Raw genomic sequence first — 21,164 nt, 5'->3', positions numbered from 1 at the left:
AGAAGTGTTAATCTCACCCTGAAACTTATTACAATATTGGTGTTTTGCTTGCTATTAGAAAGTTGGGGCCGGGCACAGTGACTCACGTCTGTAATCCCAGCACTTGGGGAGGCCGAGGCAGGTGGATCGCTTGAGCTCAGGAATTTGAGACCAGCCTGGGCAACATGGTGAAACCCCGTCTCTACCAAAAATACAAAAACTTAGCCGGGCGTGGTGGCGTGTGTCTGTGGTCCCAGCTACTCAGGAGGCTGAGGTGGGACGATGGCTTGAGCCTGGGAGGCAGAGGTTGCAGTGAGCTCGATCACGCCACTGCATTCCGGCCTGTATGACAAAACAAGACTCTGTCTCAAAAAAAAAAAAAAAAAAAAAAAAAAAGAAGTTGAAAGAAAACCTTGCAAATTAAAGCTTCTTTCAGTTATATTTAACTTTAATTAAATTTGGATAGTCTTGCTGCCAAAAGTCAACAGCTCTTTTATTTTGTAAAGCAGGTTCCTAGGTCAAAACCAGTACTTCACAATCTTAACCCTCTCTTCCTGCACTGAAAATCACCGTACCATTCCTAACAGCAACACATGAGGTCTAAATTTCAGCCTTTTCAACTAGGGTTCTTCCAGGGAAAAAGCCCTAATATCCTGTGGCACCCATTTTCTGTAATGAATTAATTTCTCTCCAATGCATCTAGAATGGTGCTAGTCATGTAACCATCCTTGGAAGAACTGAGAAAACAGTTACTGCAAACTCTTGAATGAAAAGCCAACCCAAACTTTATGTCCTAGTGGAAATGTCAGAGTTTACTTGTTCATACCTTTTCATCATTTATTTTGAGAGTTTTGGTTAGAAGTAACAACAGGAGACTTGTCCAGGCCTCCCGATGGCTTTCAGAATTCACGGTGATGAAATAGGCAAGAGCTTCACTGCAAACGCTAGAAGAATTAGAGAGGTGAGGGCATATCAAACAACTGATTAACATCTCACATTCAGGGGAGAACTATTCATCTCGTGCTATTTTTTAAATTCTTTTAACATTTTTTTTGATTACTTTTTTTTTTTGAGACAGGGTCTTGCTGTGCCGCCCAAGCTGGAGTGCAGTGGTGTGACCATGGTTCACTGTAGCCTTGACCTCCTTGGGCTCAAGCTGATCCTCCCACCTCGGCCTCCCAAGCAGCTAAGACTACATGCTTGTGCCACCACTCCTGGCTTTTTTTATTTTTAGTAGAGATGGGGTTTCACCATGTTGCTCAGGCTGGTCTTGAACTCCTGGGCTGAGCAATCTGCCTGCCTTGGTGTCCCAGAGTGCTGGAATTATAGATGTAAGCTTGAGCCTCTGAGCTCAGCCACTGCAGTAGCCACTGAGCACCCACTCTAGCTGTGCTATCTGGAGCAAATCACTGAGCCTTAGTTTCTTCGGCTATAAAATGGAGATAAAAAATTGGCTGGGTGCAGTGGCTCATGCCTATAATCCCAGCACTCTGGGAGGCCAACACAGGCAGATCACTTGAAGCCAGGAGTTTGAGACCAGTCTGGCCAATGTAGCAAAACCCCATCTCTACTAAAAATAGAAAAATTAGTTGGGAGTGGTGGTGCATATCTGTAATCCCAGCTACTCAGGTGGCTGAGGCACGAGAATCGCTTGAACTCGGGAGCTGGAGGTTGCAGTAAACTGAGCTCACACCACTGTACTCCACCCTGGGCGACAGAGTGAGACTGTCTCAAAAAAAAAAAAAAAAAGTTCAAACTCAAGGGGATGTTGTGAGGATTACATGAAATAAATATGTTAAGTGATAACTTGGTTCAGTCCTGGCACATGGCTAGGGCTGAGCTCAATCAATGTCTGTAGCATAGGAGCTTATTACTCACAATTATATAACTGCCTTTCTCTCCTCACAATCACATTTAATTGCTTTTTTTAAAAAAAATCATGTTATGCCAAAAACTTGACATTTACATATCTCTTTTTTTTATTTTGAGACAGAGTCTTGGTCTTGTTGCCCAGGCTGGAGTGCAATGGCATAATCTCGGCTCTTTGCAACCTCTACCTGCTAGGTTCAAGTGATTCTCCTGTCTCAGCCTCCTGAGTAGCTGGGATTACAGGCACCCGCCACTATGCCCGGCTAATTTTGTAATTTTAGTAGAGACAGGGCCATGTTGGCCAGGCTGGTCTGAAACTCCTGACCTTGTGATCCACCTGGCTTGGCCTCCCAAAGTGCTGAGATTATAGGAGTGAGCCACTGCGCCTGGCCTTACATATCTCCTTTACAGAAACTTTATAAGACTGTAGGTATTTCTCTTTTGGGCTAAAGTTGAAATAAGCCATTAGTGCCTCCTTTAGTTAATTAATTCTCTTTTCACTATATGACTTGTTATTTATTCTCATTGTAAGGTAACTGATAAGTGTAAAAAATTATAAAAGAAAAAATTATAAAGAAGAAAAAACAGTTACATCATTCTAAGGGATATATGACAATATTTTGCCAGATTTCCTTCCAGTTTTTTTTTTTCTGCTAAGATTTCAAAAGAAAAATTGCTCACCTGTAGTCCCAGCTACTCAGGAGGCTGAGGCAGGAAGAGCTCATAAGCCCAGGAGTTCAAGACCAGCCTGGGCAACATAGCGAGACCCTGACTCTAAAAAACAAATAAAACGCCCCAATTGCTGAAAATTGCAAGTAAAAACACTTTTGCAGCTTCTTTTTGGGGGTAAAATTTATTGTATTATGAACAAGTTCGCACATTAAGTAAAATTATTTCTTAAAAATTTCACTTTTAGGCCAGGCACAGTGGCTCACGCCTGTAATCCCTGCACTTTGGGAGGCCAAGGTGGGGGGATCACGAGGTCAGGGGTTCAAGACCAGCCTGGCCAATATGGTGAAACCTTGTCTCTACTAAAAATACAAAAATTAGCCAGGTGTGATGGTGCACCCCTGTAGTCCCAGCTACTCGGGAGGCTGAAGCAGAAGAATCGCTTGAACCTGGGAGACGGAGGTTGCAGTGAGCCAAGATCACACCATTGCACTCCAGCCCAGATGACAGAGCGAGGCTCCATCTCAAAAAAAAAAAAAAAATTCACTTTTAGGCCGGGCACGGTGGTTCATGCCTGTAATCCCAGCACTTTGGGAGGCCGAGGTGGGTGGATCACGAGGTCAAGAGAGTGAGACCATCCTAGCCAACATGGTGAAACCCCATCTCTACTAAAAATACAAAAATTAGCTGGGCGTGGTGGCGCGTGCCTGTAGTTCCAGCTACTCAGGAGGCTGGGGCAGGAGAATCGCTTGAAACCAGGAGGCGGAGGTTGCAGTGAGCCAAGACTGTGCCACTGCACTCCAGCCTGGGCAACAGAGCGAGACTCCATCTCCAAAAAAAAAAAAAATGCACTTTTAATGGGTATATTTCATAATATCGTAATTTAGGACATATCATAGCTTAGTTGAGCTGCTTAAATTTTTTTCTCCTGATACATCTTCAGTGAATATTCTGTGTGGTATTCCTGGTTCCTATTTCTAAAATATTTTCTGAAGCAGATTCTGTAATAGTGGAATGACTGACTCACAGAGAATGAACACTTTAGGGCTCCTGGTATCCCACCTACTTTCCAGAAAGATCATGCCACTGTACACTCCAACGAGCTATACAGGAGAGTGCATTCTCACCACACATTTGCCAGCACTGTGTGTTACTGTTTCTAAACGTTACAGGAGAAAAAGAAAGCTCAGGCATCAGAATCCTACTGATGCCCAGGAAGCTGAGTGGCAAAGACCTACTTTTCTGGCTGCGGCTTCCTCATCAGTATTCCACTCTCTCCCCATTGGTGCATTTCTGGATAATTTTGTAGGCACATCCTAGTTATATTATTTAAATCACATTCTTCTTGGAAAGAAGGAATGATGGGATGTTATTGCTGACAACAGTTCTAAAGAGGACCTGGTCCCAAGAGGGATAGTAACCTGCCTAAGACCACAAGGCCCCAGCCACAGTCAGGACTTCCATCTAGCCTGCTCGCTGCTAGGAGCAGTTTTCACTGTCCATGTTTCTATGCGTAGCTCCCAGCACCCTTCAACTCCTGGGCTCAAGCAAGGACTTATCAGTGAAACAGATAAGGCTCTGCCCTCTTCAGGGCATTAAGAAAAGTGAAATGGGAGAGTCACCAAATAGAAAAAATAAAAAGGAAAATAATTTGTCAGAGTGTCAGCATGTATTTTTCTCCCACTCTTTTCAATCCACAGTATTGCTGTGACACATTTTGTATATGGCAGGTAGAAATCTAATCAGAAACTATTTTTCTTACGTTAAAAGTCTCTGCTGTATTTCTTCCCAGGAATCCCTGCGGTTCTCATCAACATACATTCGAAACAGGATCCTCAAACAACAGGCCAGGCTGCTGGTTTCTTGTTTTAGAAGATTGGGTTTAGACTTGCCCTTAAAGCCTAGAGATCAGACATTCATATAATTAGTGCACATTTCTACGATAATGCTGATAACTGTGTATGAACTAGAAATCTAGTTACTTCATGAAATATTGAAACATCTGTTTGTTTTTTTTTTTTTCTTTTCTTGACACAGTCTTGCTCTGTCACCTTGGCTGGAGTGCAGTGGCATGATCATAGCTCACTGCAGCCTCCAATTCTTGGGCTCAATGATCCTCCTGCCTCAGCCTACTGAGTAGCCAGGACCATAGATGTGTGCCACCATGCCTGGCTTATTTATTTATTTATTTGACGGAGTTTCACTCTTGTTGCCCAGGCTGTAGTGCAATGGTGCGATCTCGGCTCACCACAACCTCCGCCTCCCAGGTTCAAGCGATTCTCCTGCCTCGGCCTCCTGACTAGCTGGGATTACAGGCGCACACCACCACACCGGGCTAATTTTTGTATTTTTAGTAGAGACAGGGTTTCTCCATGTTGGTCAGGCTGGTCTCGAATTCCTGACCTCAGGTGATCTGCCTGCCTCGGCCTCCCAAAGTGCTGGGATTATGTGAGCCACCACGCCCAGCCAATTTTTTAGAGTTTGTACAGACAGGGTTTTACTATGTGGCCCTGGCTAGTTTCAAATTCCTGGACTCAAGCAATCTTCCTGTCTTAGCTTTCCAAAGGGATGGGATTACAGAAATGAGCCACTGAGCCTGGCCTGAAACATTTTTTTTTTTTTTGAGACGGAGTCTCGCTCTGTCACCCAGGCTGGAGTGCAGTGGCCAGATCTCAGCTCACTGCAAGCTCCGCCTCCCGGGTTTATGCCATTCTCCTGCCTCAGCCTCCCGAGTAGCTGGGACTACAGGCGCCGCCACCTCACCCGGCTAGTTTTTTGTATTTTTAGTAGAGACGGGGTTTCACCGTGTTAGCCAGGATGGTCTCGATCTCCTGACCTCATGATCCGCCCGTCTCGGCCTCCCAAAGTGCTGGGATTACAGGCTTGAGCCACCGCGCCCGGCCATGAGCCACCGCGCCCGGCCGAAACATTTTATATATATTCTTAATACAGATTGATTGTGATACCAGATGAAGGCAGGTACGACTCCCCAAAAGTCATCCTCTGTATAAGAACTTCATTTTTCAATGCCTTGTACTGTTTTCCATTTATTTATTCGTATTTTATTTTATTTTATTTTGAGACAGAGTCTCACTCTGTCACCCAGGCTGGAGTGCAGCACAATCTAGGCTCACTGCAACCTCAACCTCCCAGGTTCAAGTTACCCTCCTGCCTCAGCCTCCTGCCTAGCTGGGACTACAAGTGCACACCACCACGCCTCACTAATTTTTGTATTTTTTGTAGAGACGAGGTTTCGCCATGTTGTCTCGAACCCCTGACCTCAAGTGATCCACCCACCTCAGCCTTCCAAAGTGCTGGGATTATAGGTATGAACCACCTTGCCTGCCCTGCTCTTCATTTAGACTTTGCTTATTGGCTGGCGAAGCCATTAGTTTTGGCTTCTCAAATGTAACAGCTCTTAAGAATTCTAGGCTGGGCATGGCGGCTCACGCCTGTAATCCTAGCACTTCGGGAGGCCGAGGCGGGTGGATCACGAGGTCAAGAGAGAGAGACCATCTTGGCCAACATGGTGAAACCCCATCTCTACTAAAAATACAAAAATTAGTTGGGCGTGGTGGCGCGTGCCTGTAGTTCCAGCTACTCAGGAGGTTGGGGCAGGAGAACTGCTTGAACCCAGGAGGCAGAGGTTGCGTGAGCCAAGATCGCGCCACTGCACTCCAGCCTGGTGACAGAGTGAGACTCCGTCTCCCCCCCAAAAAATATAAATAAATAAACAAAAAAATAAAAACACATTCTTAAAAACAAAGTAGTACCAAACAGCAAATACATATACATCAGTAAATACATATACATCTTTAGAGATGTGCAAACCACTCTCATCAGCAAAACCTTATTATAGGCAAAGACATAAAACAGCTGGATATTTTAAGGCTGTAGAGAAAAATGACATTCTTTAACTATGGGTTAAAATAAATATTTGGGGACAAAAAGTAATGGTAACAAGGCCAGGTGCAGTAGCTCACGCCTATAATCATAGAACTCTGGGAGGCTGAGATGGGTGGATTACTTAAGGTCAGGAGTTCAAGACCAGCCAGGCCAACATGCTGAAACCCTGTTTCTTTTTTTTTTTTTTTTGAGATGGAGTCTCGCTCTGTCGCCCAGGCTGGAGTGCTATGGCCGGATCTCAGCTCACTGCAAGCTCCGCCTCCCGGGTTCAAGCCATTCTCCTGCCTCAGCCTGCCGGGTAGCTGGGACTACAGGCGCCGCCACCTCGCCCGGCTAGTTTTTTGTAGTTTTTAGTAGAGACGGGGTTTCACCGTGTTAGCCAGGATGGTCTCGATTTCCTGACCTCGTGATCCGCCTGTCTCGGCCTCCCAAAGTGCTGGGATTACAGGCTGGAGCCACCGCGCCTGGCCCTGAAACCCTGTTTCTACTAAAAATATAAAAATTAGCCAGGCATGGTGGCACGTGCCTGTAAACCCAACTACTTGGAAGGCTGGGGCATGAGAATTGCTTGAACCTGGGAGGTACAGACTGCAGTGAGCCGAGATCGCACCACTGCACTCCAGCCTGAGCAACAGAGTAAGACTCTGTCTCAACAACAACAACAACAACAAAAAGTAATGGTAACAATACAAAAATTATATAAAGTATCACTTGTATGCAACGTTCAAAATAATGAGAATCCCACCAACATCCTGGAAAAAAATATTATTTACCTCCAGGGTTTATGTATTTACTTTTGGAGGTAGGAAAGTGAATAAACCCCTAAAAGGCTTGGAAAACTGATGAATGGTTTCTGTTTTTCTTAGACTGCCACATTTTTTATGTCATATTTAACTTTTAGTTTAATGTAAATTTTTTTTTTTTTTCTTGAGACAGGGTCTCCCCCTGCTGCCCAGGCTGCAGTGCAGTGTGCAATCTTGGCTCACTGCAACCTCCATCTCCTAGGCTCAAGTGATCCTCCCACCTCAGCCTCCTGAGTATGGTGTGTGCCACAATGCCCAGCTAATTTTCACATAGTTTTTTTGGGTAGAGATGGGGTTTTGCTATGTTGCCCAGGTTGGTCTTGAACTCCTGGGCTCAAGTGATCCGCCTGCCTCAGCCTCCCAGAGTGCTGGGATTACAGGCGTGAGCCACCACACCCAGTCATAAAATTTCTTGACTTGTTAAATCAATTCAATTCTCCAACTTTCAATTTGTCTTTTTTTTTTTTTTTTTTTTTGAGATGGACTCTTGCTCTGTTGCCCAGGCTGGAGCGCAGTGGCATAATATTGGCTCACTGCAACCTCTGCCTCCCGGGTACAAGCGATTCTCCTGCCTCAGCCTCCCAAGTAGCTGGGATTATGGGTATGCACCACCACGCCTGGCTAATTTTTATATTTTTAGTAGAGATGGGGTTTCACCATGTTGGCCAGGCTGGTCTCGAACTCCTGGCCTCAAGTGATCTGCCTGCCTCAGCCTCCCAAAGTGTTGGTATTACAGGCGTGAACCACTGCACCCGGCCTCAATTTGTCTTTTCATCAAATACGTACTGAGAATCTACCATGTACTGGGATGAAACCTATCCAATATTTCCCTTCTCTCCCCCTCAAGCATGAAAATATCTGTTATTATAGCTATGTTTAAAATTTTGCACATTTTCCAAACACTATAATGTTTTAGGATGGTGACCAGTGTGGCCATCTATTTTATCTGCTGTATGGCCTTACCTGCTCGCCACAGGACAGTCCGCTGCTCATAATTGGAGTTGAAGGCCTTTGAGAATGAATGGGATTCCTGCAAACAGTCCAACAGCTTGAAGAGGTGCTGGGAAGACATGTACTTATACATGCCCTGATCCTCCGTCTCTATGTGGATATCTGCATCCAGCGTGTCTTGCTAGAGGACAGGACAGAGGATAGAAGAGCTAGTGAAGAAGATGGAATGCTCTGGCATTGTGATTGCAGACAATGGCAGTCATCCTCTCCCAAAGTCATCCTCTCTATAAGACACACTTTATTCCCCAACACCCTGAAACATTTCCATTTAGACTGCTCACGGGCTGGTGAAGGAACACACTGAGCTGTTCCATGATACCAGGCTTGGCTGGCCAGAGTTTCAGTTTCACCAGTGCTGCCTCCATTGCATAAACAGGAGTGTGTGTGTCTCCAATTATTTCATTACAGGAATGCTTTTTTTGAGACAGTCTCTCTCTGCCACCCAGGCTGGAGTGCAGTGGCTCAATCTTGGCTCACTGCAACCTCTGCCTCCTGGGTTCAAGTGATTCTCCTGCTTCAGCCTCCTGCGTAGCTGGGATTACAGGTGCCCGCCACCACGCCCGGCTAATTTTTGTATTTTTAGTAGAGATGGGGTTTCACCATGTTGGTCAGACTGATCTCAAACTCAATATTGTGATCTGCCTGCATCGGCCTCCCAAAGTGGTGGGATTACAGGTGTGAGCCACCGTGCCCGGCCCAGGAATGCATTTTTGAAACATGTATGAAATGCTAGGAAAATTTATTGAACAAGGTGACTGAAATTTAAAAATCAAAAAGGACACTCACTGCTGTTTATTTCCAGCAGTAATAAAATTTACATTATTTTTTGCTACTATTTAAAACATGACTTCCTCTATGAAAAAAAATCTTGATTTTGGCTACTCTTGAAACACTAGAAACTGTCACAACTTAACCCACTTGGATGGTAACTGGGCGCTACAGCTGAGAGGTGGCAGGGGCTTTGACTGGGCTAGAGATTTCTGGTTTACCGCAGTCCCTACCCAGCCTGCCTCACTCGCTTACTCACTCACTCACTCTCACGGGATCTGCTAGCCCCTGAAGCAATGACATTTGTAACCCATGGTGTAGGATTACTGTCCAACTTTTGGACACTCAATTCTCTATGTTTTCAAGAATCTGATATGTAGGCTGGGCATGGTGGTGCATGCCTGCAATCCCAACACTTTGGGAGGCTGAGGTGGGCAGATCGCTTGAGTCCAAGAGTTTGAGACCAGGCTGGACAACATGGCAAAACCCCATCTCTACAAAAAAAAATGTAAAAAATTAACTAGGCATGGCAGCATGTGCCTGTAGTCCCAGCTACTTAAGAGGCTGAGATGGCAGAATCACCTGAGCCTGGGAGGTTGAAGCCCCAGTGACCTGTTTGCACCACTGCACTCCAGCCTGGGTGACAGAGTGAGACTTTGTCTCACTAAAAAAACAAAACAACAACAACAAGAACAACAAAAGAAGAATCTCATATGTAGAAAGTTGCATATACAAAACAAAAAATGAAGTTTTTGAAGGAAAAACTGGGATCTTTATATATATTTTTCCTTCTCACTATTTTGTGATTAAACTCTATATCAATTATGGGGAATAGTTCCTGTGATAACTAACACTAGTGAGGTGGCATCTGAGCAGTGGTATGTTGATACACCCACTCTCTGGGGTATGGGGTATATACATAAAAAAAATGAAGCCCTGATGTTTAGTTTTTGCTGTTTTTTTCTGATGTAAATAACTCCCATTAAGGCCAATTTTAAGCATCAACATGCCATCACTGACTGTGAGGTTGGAAAGATACGAGCATAACGGGCTCTGGAAAGCCAGTATGAGCTGGCTCCCACACACCACTACATCAAAGCAGCCTCCCTATGGACAGGGATGCTCTTCCCAAGGCCTCCTGTTCTTACCTGGGCCGCAACCATGTGCTCTGCATCCTCCTTTTTGCTCGTTGCAGGGTAGAACACAATGTTGTCAATGGTCTGTATCAATTCCAACTGCACCACACACTTGATGAGGAGGCTGGCAAACAGTTTCTGATCTATGTTAGATGATAAAGATTAACCCTAATAATGATTCAGCCAATACTGAAGAAATATCCACTGAGCTCCTACTATGTACAAGGAGTGATTTATTTTTTTAAGACATGGGGTCTATGTTGTCCAGGCTGGTCTTGAACTCCTGGCTTCAAGTGATCCTCCCACTTCAGCCTCCCGAAGTGCTGGGATTACAGCATGAGCCAGTGTACCCAGTCAAGGCACAATTCTTAATGTTGTGGCACAGCAATGAATAAACTGGACAAAAAGAATCTCTGCTCCCATGGTGTTGACAGACAATAAATGAAATATTTTAAGGATAAGATATTGTATGTCAAATATTGATGATAGGTAGAGACAGGGATATAAAGTGTCAGGGTAGGATTACAAATTTAAGCAAACTAGTCAGGAAAATCTCTATGAAAATGTGGTATCTGAGGCTGGGTGAGGTTGCTCACACCTGTAATCTCAGCACTTTGGGAGGCTGAGGCAGGCAGATCACAAGGTCAGGAGATCGAGACCATCCTGGATAACATGATGAAACCCCGTCTTTACTAAAAATACAAAAAAATTAGCCGCACGTGGTGGCAGGTGCCTATAGTCCTAGCCACTTGAGAGGCTGAGGCAGGAGAATGGTGTGAACCCGGGAGGCGGAGCTTGCAGCGAGCCGAGATCTCACTACTGCACTCCAACCTGGGCGATAGAGCGAGACTCCGTCTCAAAAAAAAAAAAGAAAGAAAGAAAATGTGATGAGCAAAGACCTGAAGAAAGTGAGCTATGCAGGTTCTGTGTCCTCCAGCAAGTTTCTCTGCTACCCAGTGGGCTACTCCTAAAGACCACCATTGGACTATGCCCTAACCATAGGAGGTTTCAGGTTCCTGCAATAGCCAGCCTCTCTGAAGAGGCCAGAAGCCTTTTAAATACAGATGGGATTTCCTCATGTTGCCCAGGCTGGTCTTGAACTCCTGCGCCACAACATCAAGCGGTCTGCCTGCCTCGGCCTTCCAAAGTGCTAGTTTTGCTGCTTTCTGCATTTTCTACTTCTGTATCCCTTAAGAGTAAGAGTGGTCTTTTATTCCTTTTAGTGGTTAACAACTTTTAAGTAGTTATCAACTCTTTTTTTTTTTTGAGACGGAGTCTCGCTCTGTCACCCAGGCTGGAATGCAGTAGCATGATCTTGGCTCACTGCAACCTCTGCCTCCTGTGTTCAAGCGATTCTCCTGCCTCAGCCTCCTGAGTAGCTAGTAGCTGGGATTACAGATGCGTGCCATTGTGTCAGCTAGTTTTTTGTAATTTTAGTAGAGAAGGCGTTTCGCCATCTTAGCCAGGGTGGTCTCAAACTCCTGACTTCAGGTAATCTGCCCGCCTCAGCCTCCCAAAGTGCTGGGATTATAGGCATGAGCCCCTGTGCCCGGCCAACAATTCTTTTTTTTTTCTTTTTTTTTGAGACAGAGTCTCGCTGTGTCGCCCAGGCTGGAGTGCAGTGGCACGATCTTGGCTCCTCCAGGTTCAAGTGATTCTCCTGCCTCAGCCTCCCAAGTAGCTGGGACTACAGGCGCCCGCCACAACACCCAGCTAATTTTTCTTTTTTTCTTTTGAGAGGGAGTCTCACTTTGTCGCCCAGGCTGGAGTGCAGTGACGCAATCTCAGCTCACTGCACGCTCCGCCTGCCGGGTTCACACCATTCTCCTGCCTCAGCCTCCCAAGTAGTTGGGACTACAGGCACCCACCACCACACCCGGCTAATTTTTTTGTATTTTTAGTAGAGACGGGGTTTCACCGTCTTAGCCAGGATGGTCTGGATCTCATGACCTCGTGATCCACCCACCTCAGCCTCCCAAAGTGCTAGGATTACAGGCGTGAGCCACTGCACCCGGCCCACACCTGGCTAACTTTTTTTGTACTTTTAGTAGAGATGGGGTTTCACTATGTTGGCCAGGCTGGTCTTGAACTCCTGACCTCATGATCTGCCTGCTTCAGCCTCCCAAAGTGTTAGGATTGCAGGTGTGAGCCACCACGCCCAGCCCCAACAATTCTTTATATTGAATTTTCCCTGTTCAAATTAGCAGTGTGATTTCTGCTTACTGAGTAGATTAACTACATTCTCTTTGTGTTCTCAATCCCTGAGGGCCCAAGGGTGGCCCATGTCAAATACATCATAAGTGTTCACTGGTTTGACTACAGGAACAGCAGAGATTTCCTTTCCCAACTTATTGTTATAAAATCGGAATGTTGAAAACATTAAATATTTCAATGATAGAAAACAAGGAGGTTGAGTCATCTTCAAGTTTTTAAAAGTGGCTATGAAATTATTTTTTCATTTCTTTCATTAAAAAAAAAATTTTTTTTTTTTTTTTTTTGTCACAGAGATGGCGTCGCGTCGCCATGTTGCCCAGGCTGGTCTCGAAATCCTGGGTTCAAGCAATCCATTGGTCTTGGTCTCCCAAAGTGCTGGGATTATAGGTGTGAGCCAATGTACCTGGCCAGTTGTGAAATTATAAAAACACGTAACAATTCTTTTTTTTTTTTTTTTTTTTTTGAGACAGAGTTCCGCTCTTGTTGCCCAGGCTGGAGTGCAATGGCATGACCTCGGCTCACCGCAACCTCCGTCTCCTGGTTTGAAGCAATTCTCCTGCCTCAGCCTCCTGAGTAGCTGGGATTACAGGCATGCGCCATCACGCTCGGCTAATTTTGTATTTTTAGTAGAGACGGGGTTTCTCCATGTTGGTCAAGCTGGTCTCCAACTCCCGACCTCAGGTTATCCACACGCCTTGGCATCCCAGAGTGCTGGGATTACAGGTGTGAGCCACTGCGCCCAGCCCAACATGTAACAATTCTCCATGTTGAATGTTTTATTTATTTATTTTTTAAATACAGTGGAGTTCCAGCAGATGTACATTCAACTTATGCCAAGTCAATTAAAGCATTTTGGACCAAAAATAAAAAGAAGTAAATGATAATAATAGTGCAAATATTTTGTCTGCCTGAGCGTATGGCTGAACTGGGAGACTGGGAACAGTAAAGGCACTGTTCCCTGGGGGAATGGGAGGTGGCTTGAGTCCTAGGTACTTCTCAGAGTGTAGACCCTCGCTGCACTGAGTGCTTCTTTTATTGAAAGAAATGTACACTTGGCCTCCACACAGAAACTACTTTATCTGGAGCTCGTGAAGAAAAAGAGGCTGGGCATGGTGGCTCATGCATGTAATCCCCACACTTTGGGAGGCCAAGGCAGGAGGATGGCTTGAGTCCAAGAATTCAAGACCAGCCTGGGCAACAAAGTGAGACTCCCATCTCTAAAAAAATAAAATAATTAGCCGGGTGTGGTGGCACATGCCTATAGTCCCAGCTACTCAGGAGACTGAGGCAGGAGGATTGCTTGAGCCCAGGAGTTCAAGGCTGCAATGAGCTATGATTGCACCAGTGTACTCCAGCTTGGGAGATAGAGTATGACCCTGTCTCCAAAAAAAAAAGAAAAAAAGGAAAATATATCATTCTATCACTGGGCATTGGAGAGAAGCTGGCTGCAGCAGTTAGTGAAAGAGAGCATGCCAGTCCCAACGTGGTACCTCTTTGATGAATTTCAAGGGTGACTACTTTTATTCCTTCTAAAGAAAATGACGACTGCACACTGTTTTGGTCAAATGTGCTGCTTCAGAAGTTAGCTTCGATGTTAACAGCTACAGCCTAGCATGTTGAGGACAGGGTGGGACTGCTATAAAGGCAAACAATGGGGCACACAACTTTCAAAGGACCAGAACAACCTTCACAAGTTCCCATTCCTCAGGCTGCCAAAATGTGTCTGAATCCCCACTCTACTACATGTTGTCCAGTTCTATCATCTGTCTAAGCCCCAGCTGCCTCAAATGTAAGACAGTACCTCTTCAAAGGCTAGTATGAGGATTACATAAAACAACACACATGAAACACACAGTACAGTGCCTGGTACTGACAGCTGTTGAAACTAATTTTTTTAAATGATAGTAAAACACACCATAAGCAACATTAAGAGACAATTTGGCAAAAATAATTTGAAACTTATATCAGAAAAAGGGTTTCTAGTACATAAGAGCTCCTCCAAACCAATAAACAAGGGGCCAACAATCCACAGAAAATGAGCAACGATTATGGAGTTCATAGAGAGGAAAACAGAAGTGGTGCTTTAACGTATGAAAAACTATTCAATTTGACTCGTAATTTGAAAATTCCAAGTTAAAATTAGTCCAAAGTTGTATTTCATCTAAAAAGATCATGTAAACAGCTACAAATTTAATAGATAGCAATGTGGAAATATTTAAAAATGGCAAATTCACTTATCCACTGACTCCAGTACATTTTTAGGAATTTATTACATAAATTCACAAATGACATACGTATTGGGTTATTCAATGCAGTATCGCTCCTAACAGCAATAGATTAGAAATAATATAAATGTCAGTTAAGAGCAACTCAAGCAATAAAAGCATGTCTACAAACTGGAATAATAGACAACAGTATAAAAGAATGTGAAAGCTCCTTATGTATTGATTTTGAATGATCTCTAAAATATATTAACTGAAAAAAGAATAAGACATAGTATACCATAATTTGTAAAAGGAGAAAATTCATATGTACTATATATGTAAGTATGTGAATGTATATGTGTATGTACTTGCCTGCATATGGATAAAATGACTCTGGAAAGGTACAGAGAAACAGGTAACCTTGGCTGCTGCAGAGAACTGGCAGACTGAGGCATAGGGCAGAAGGTGGCTTTTGATGTTTTTACCCTTTTGTGTCTTCTGAATATATGAATCACATAAACATGTTATTTATTTAAAACAAATTAAAAAGTGGCCTTACTTGCATATGGTCTACCCTTCCAGCTGTCATCTGTTGGGTTAGAGAGCTGGCTCTGGCCTCTCTCAGAGGGATTTTTATCTATGCTGCTCAAAGACTGGCGGTCCAGATCCACATCCTAAACGTAAACCAGAGGGAAACACAATGCTCACTTTTCTTCATCATAATTTGGGCAGAGATGTGCCTGTTTTAATACAGCTGGTCCAGCCTGTATTTAAGTGCCTTGCTTAGCTCAAAATAAAATTATACCACATGCTTAATGTAGCATGCCTCACAGGCTGCCATGGAGAGATTAAGAATTTAAATTACTTCTCCTCCCATTAAAATTTCGTATTTTCCTATTCCAACCCAGAGGACATTTCTCTACATATTAGGATTTAACAATAAGAGTGACAAATTTTTTATGCGATCAAGTTCAAAGATAAATTACTAGTGCAGTAACTAGTTTTTTAAAAAGTTGACAGCAGGCCAGGCACGGTGGCTCATGCCTGTAATCCCAGCACTTTGGGAGGTCGAGGCAGGTGGATCACCTGAGGTCAGGAGTTCAAGACCAGCCTGGTCAATATGGCGAAACCCCATGTCTGCTAAAAATACAAAAATTAGCTGGGCATGGTGGCGGGCACCTGGAATCCCAGCTACTTGGCAGGAGGCTGAGGCATGAGAATCGCTTGAACCCAGGAGACAGAGGTTGCAGTGAGCTGAGATTGGGCTGCTGCACTCCAGCCTGGGGACAGAGAGACATCTCGACAAAAATAAAATAAAATAAAAAAATAAAAAACTTAACAGCAGAAGACAGTTGCTGTATCCCAAATGCTTTTTAAAATCTAATGGTCTTAGAGTCATTTAGGAATAAAAGTTAATAATTCAACTCCTCTCTGTAAACCAAAGTATTTAAAAGTGAGATTTGAATTAGAACTTCTTTATGTGGACTCACACAAAAAGTAAGAACTACCACTTCTTTGGTGAAGAGGAAAGCACTATTAATTTAGGAGGGCAACAAACAAGCACAGTTACACCAAAGCACTGTTTACAATGTTGAAATCCTAGAACTAACCTGAGAGTCTGGTAAGGGAGAAGTAAAGAAATTATAATACTATGCAGCGACGGAAAAGGCTGCTCTCAAAGAATAGTTTAAAATATGGAAAAACGCTTACATGTTGTTATATGCTAAATGATCCCTCATTTCAAATGTGGCTGGCTTTCCTAGGCAGGCACAGTCACACAAAGCGGCAGCTAGAAATGTAAACTGCTTTTTACTTGGCGAGGTTACTTACTTGCTTAATGCTTTTCTGGATTTTCTAAAAAAGATATTATGAATATATATTATTTTTAGATCTTATAACTTTTTTACTCACTTCCCATTAAAAAAAAGTACAAACTATACAGGCTTACTGATCTTTTACTAAGATAGAACAAAGAAAAGACAACCAAAGAAGAACCCCAAAGCCTACCAAATGCTTTTCTGATGAATCTTCCTCCATTCCTACAGGTCTCCATGTCAGCAAACTTAAGAAAAAGAAAGAGAAAAAAAATAATCAATGTGAAAGGCAATCAGGAGCTTTAAGACATCCAATGCACACGGAGATAAACGGGAACAACTGCATGAACACTTACACATGTGGGATGGTTGTTTTGAAAATATCCAACATACAGTTGCAGGTTTCATCCCAGACTTCAGGACTGAATTTCTCTCCATTGGATATTACTAAGTTTTCTAAGCAATTTGTACCTGATCGCGCCAACTGTTCGTTATCTGTAAAATAAAGCAGTATCTATCATTAAACTTCTACTGCTATTTTGATGCCAACCAGGTCTCAAATACTGTATATTGTGAGTTGGAGACAGCAACTGGTGAGTTTCTAGGCTTTTAATTAACAAAGCCATGCTACAGACAGTATTAAATTTTTCATTAAAAATTTTTTGAAGAGATAAAATTATCATAGTTTTATTGCTAAAGAAAGAAGGTCAACATTTTGCTACTTTAAGTGGCTCATGTATGAAAAATGATAATAGAAGAGAGAAAATACTAGACCAGGTTTTCAAAAATTTAGTCACTCATACACTACATTTCCAATTTTTGCCATTTGAACAATATCAAATACTTTGTCATTTATTTTAAAATTAAGTCACTTTTTCAAAAGTGTAACTAAATTTAGCCTTGCCCTAAGCCAAAATTACCTACGGAATCCAGGTCTAATGTGCCAGCTGGGTATTCTTCCTGACAAACTTTAAAATAAACACACAACTACTCAAATGAAAAATGTCTCTTGGCTGGGCGCGGTGGCTCAAGCCTGTAATCCCAGCACTTTGGGAGGCCGAGACGGGCGGATCACGAGGTCAGGAGTTCGAGACCATCCTGGCTAACACGGTGAAACCCCGTCTCTACTAAAAAATACAAAAAGCTAGCCGGGCGAGGTGGCTGGTGCCTGTAGTCCCAGCTACTCAGGAGGCTGAGGCAGGAGAATGGCGTAAACCCGGGGGGCGGAGCTTGCAGTAAGCTGAGATCCGGCCACTGCACTCCAGCCCAGGCGACAGAGCAAGACTCCGTCTCCAAAAAAAAAAAAAAAAAAAAAAAAAAAAAAAGAAAAATGTCTCTTGATGAAACTGTTGATCTTGACTGAAACAGTACATTTTAAAAACATTTTACTGGAGAAAATTTCAAACATACAAAAGCAAAAAGAACAGTATAATACATGAAGGTCCATCTTGTAGAATGCAAAAATAACTATATCCCATCTTTAAGAAATGCTTTATGAACTGACTTAGGGGGTACTGTTTTTATATTGTAATTAAAACACACACATTTCACCAACTAAATTATACATTGTACTCCTTGGCACTACATCCATTCTTTTAAATACTGAAAAAACTAACCTCTCGTTAAGGACTATGTAAGAAAAATGATGCCTAGAGGCTTAAAGAGTACCTTGTTTTACGCACCACTGCAATTGTGCAAAAACATCAGAAAGAAGAACTTCATTCAAAGCTTCATAAAACTGGGTAAAAACATCACAAATAGCATAAAGTGCGTGATTGCAGGTTGTTGTCATCCACTCAGATTTCTGGGAAAACAAAAAGATAACACTTAAAAGCTATTCTCCCTGCAGTGAGATGGGCACTCTTGTACTCCTGGGAAAACTGTTGTAGAAAGCAATTTGGTGATATGTATCAATAAGACATCTTAAAAATGTTAACACAATCATATGCACAGAGGATATACACCGGGATATTTATAAAATTATGGCAATGATGCCAAAAGTGGAAGCCAGAAGTGAAAAAAAAATGGATAGATTTGGTTACTTAAAAGCTAAATTTTCCAAAATGAAAAGGAAATAAAAATAAAGTGGGCAAATCATCTGCAACTCATGTAAGCATATGCCACATTATTTATATATTTAAAAATGCATAAATAGGTGAAAGATGAATAACCTAGTAGATGAGCTAAGAGTAATTCACAAAAGAAGAATTCATAAAAGGCAACTCTTAAGAATGATCAATCCTATGAGAGAAAATATGACACCTCACTAGCAGTTTGAAACACTTTTCCAATGTGATACATTTGGCTTATCAAATTAGCAATGACTAAAACAAATTAAAATGAGAAGACCTGGAATGAATATGGAGAAACAGGAACTCTCATGCATTGTTGACAGAAGTATAAATGGCTACAGAGATATTTGCAGGTCAGCTTAGTGGTACGTATCAAAAGGCTTAGTAATATGCAGGCCCCAAACCTGGCCACTTGTCTTTAAAGAGGAAAACACCACCACAAGTACAAGTGTGGCTGCAAAAAATGTTCATTTCAGTGCTGTCTAGAAAAACTGGAAGCAGCCTAAATGTTCATGAGCTGTGGAATATCCACAGCTAAGACTATTTTGTAGCCATTATTAAAACAACATTGTAGAAGAACGGCTGGGTGTGGTGGCTCACACTTGTAATCCCTGCACTTTGGAGGCTGAGGCGGGTGGATCACTTGAGGTCAGGAGTTTGAGACCAACCTGGCCAACATGGTGAAATCCTGTCTCTACTTAAATTACAAAAATTAGCTGGGTATGGTGGCATGAGCCTGTAGTCCCAGCTACTTGGAAAGCTGAGGCAGGAGAATTGCTTAACTTAGGAGACGGAGGTTGCAGTGAGCTGAGATTGCACCACTGTGCTCCAGCCTGGGCAACAGAGCAAGACTCTGCCTCAAAAAAATGAAACAAAACGAAGGAACAAACAAACAAACAAACCATTCTAGAAGAAAAGTTATGGCTATGGAAAAATACTCATGTATTAAGTTTAAGAAGTAGTTTACATATGTGTGTTGGAATTCTATTTTCATAGAAGAAAAAAAGGTGGATCACAAAATACATGTGTGGGTGGACACACAGATGAAAGTCTTAACAGTTGCTGCCTATGAAAAACTGCAACTGTGGGTGTTTACATTTTTCTTTCTTTTTGTCTGTGTTCTGTAGTTCTAATTGTTTTATAATGAGGAAAAACATATTTAAATTTAAAAAGATTAGAAAACTCCATCTATACTATGACCTCAACCATATTTATTTATTTAAGAGATTGGGTCTCACTATGTTGCCTAAGTTGGTCTCAAACTCCTGGCCTCAAGTAATCCTCCCACCTCACCTTCCCAAAATGCTGGGATTATAGGCATGAGTCACTGTGTCTGGCCTCTGAACCATATTTAAACCATGCAGAAGACTGAGAAAAATTTGCAAAAACATTAATTCTAATTTTGGATGGTAAAAGGAATAATTTTTTTGTATTTGCCTAATATTCCATATTAAGCACATGTCACTTTTATGTTGGGGTGAGGGAAGGAATGTTGTTCCCAAAAGAAATAAAAAAGATACTTTTCCATCTAAAAATCTTGAACCTAAATACCCTTTCGCTATCCCTGAACCTCTAAGGGACAAATAAAAACACCTACAGGCATCAAACATCCTTTTAATAAAAAGGCCTAATATTCAACATCATCTCCAAATGCAACTTCATTAAAAACCCTTAAGGGAGCAGAGACATTCCACTTTCTGACTGCTCAGAGGTTGATATGAACAAAACAACTACAATGACCAGTCATGAGCCCTGCTGAACTGGAAGGTGCAATGCCTGAGGGCCAAGCGGCAGACCACAGAGATGTGTTTCCTCTCATTCTTCTGAACAAGGGGAAGAGTCACTCAGGACTAGCTGATATTGGTAGGAGAATATCAGAAAGGTGTTTCCATTTTTAAAACCTTAAGTTGCTCAGTATTTAAGAACTCTGGGTAGACGATGATGCAGCCCCTAGAGGCAAATATAGGCCAGAAAGGCTTTCCTCTCCATTATACCCAGGGCAGTGCTGTAGTTTTCACCCACCTCTGACTGTTGCTCAGGGAGTTTCATATTGTCAAAAATCCGAAACACAATTCTGAACAGGTCTTGCCACCAGTGTTTTTCAAAGGTGTGGCCATAGCTCTTCATGATCTCAAACATGACTGTGAGTCCCCTGGAGGAAACAAAGTCAGGCACAGAAGAGAGAATGGTGGAGAAGAGAACAACAGAGAAAAGAGTGGGGTCAGGTAAGCAAGTGACTGAGGTTCATTTCAGTGATGTAAGGGGCCACCACACGGGAACATGGTTACCTTGTTCGTACATCTAACTTGCATCTATTAATGATGCAGGAGAGTTCGAATAAGATGGGGAACCAGCCTCGGACCCAGACTCTGTCACCAGGAGCTACATTCATGTCATCACTTGTGTATTCTTGTAGCACCTATGATGAAAATCACATCTCAGGTGTAAACTAATCATCCAAAAGGAAGGAACTGAAAGGGAACTATACACTGATTAAGGCCCCACACATTTTTCTCTCCCAAAAATCTCCATTCAGCAAGGGTACAGTGGGAACACACTGCACAAAGACATTATCTGTCCCAAAGGGCATATGAGCAGCTTCCCAGTACAAACCTATGGACCTCTGCGGGTTTTAGAACAAGTTGAAGGGGGCAGATCACAAGAGTCCTGGGGGTGGGAGGTGTTATACTAAGAAGAGCTCTAAAGGTCAAATGGTATT

The 21,164-nt window shown here is 42.8% G+C and overlaps 1 protein-coding gene across 4 annotated transcripts in view; it reads right to left on the bottom strand.

The window, feature by feature from the left end:
* The window catches only part of ARFGEF2 (ADP ribosylation factor guanine nucleotide exchange factor 2), a 112,812-nt gene that overhangs the window by 3,720 nt on the left and 87,928 nt on the right, over positions 1–21,164 (bottom strand). For 2 of the 4 annotated variants that reach the window (XM_030914969.1, XM_030914970.1), the window contains exons 29-39: positions 20,734–20,864; positions 20,468–20,597; positions 18,042–18,177; positions 16,730–16,868; positions 16,567–16,621; positions 16,390–16,413; positions 15,119–15,233; positions 10,154–10,284; positions 8,190–8,358; positions 4,280–4,418; positions 806–923 (exon numbers count right to left, since the gene is read on the bottom strand). In XM_030914969.1, the coding sequence (XP_030770829.1) occupies positions 806–923; positions 4,280–4,418; positions 8,190–8,358; positions 10,154–10,284; positions 15,119–15,233; positions 16,390–16,413; positions 16,567–16,621; positions 16,730–16,868; positions 18,042–18,177; positions 20,468–20,597; positions 20,734–20,864 (1,287 nt within the window). Of the gene's footprint in view, positions 1–805; positions 924–4,279; positions 4,419–8,189; positions 8,359–10,153; positions 10,285–15,118; positions 15,234–16,389; positions 16,414–16,566; positions 16,622–16,729; positions 16,869–18,041; positions 18,178–20,467; positions 20,598–20,733; positions 20,865–21,164 lie in introns of those variants that run through there. The other 2 variants (XM_010383867.2, XM_030914971.1) reach the window with 2 other exon arrangements.

The sequence above is a fragment of the Rhinopithecus roxellana genome, chromosome 13 (assembly GCF_007565055.1).
Source record: "Rhinopithecus roxellana isolate Shanxi Qingling chromosome 13, ASM756505v1, whole genome shotgun sequence".
Lineage (NCBI taxonomy): Eukaryota > Metazoa > Chordata > Mammalia > Primates > Cercopithecidae > Rhinopithecus > Rhinopithecus roxellana.
Note: the sequence above shows the minus strand (reverse complement) of the source record. Positions and strands in the feature narration are given on the sequence as shown.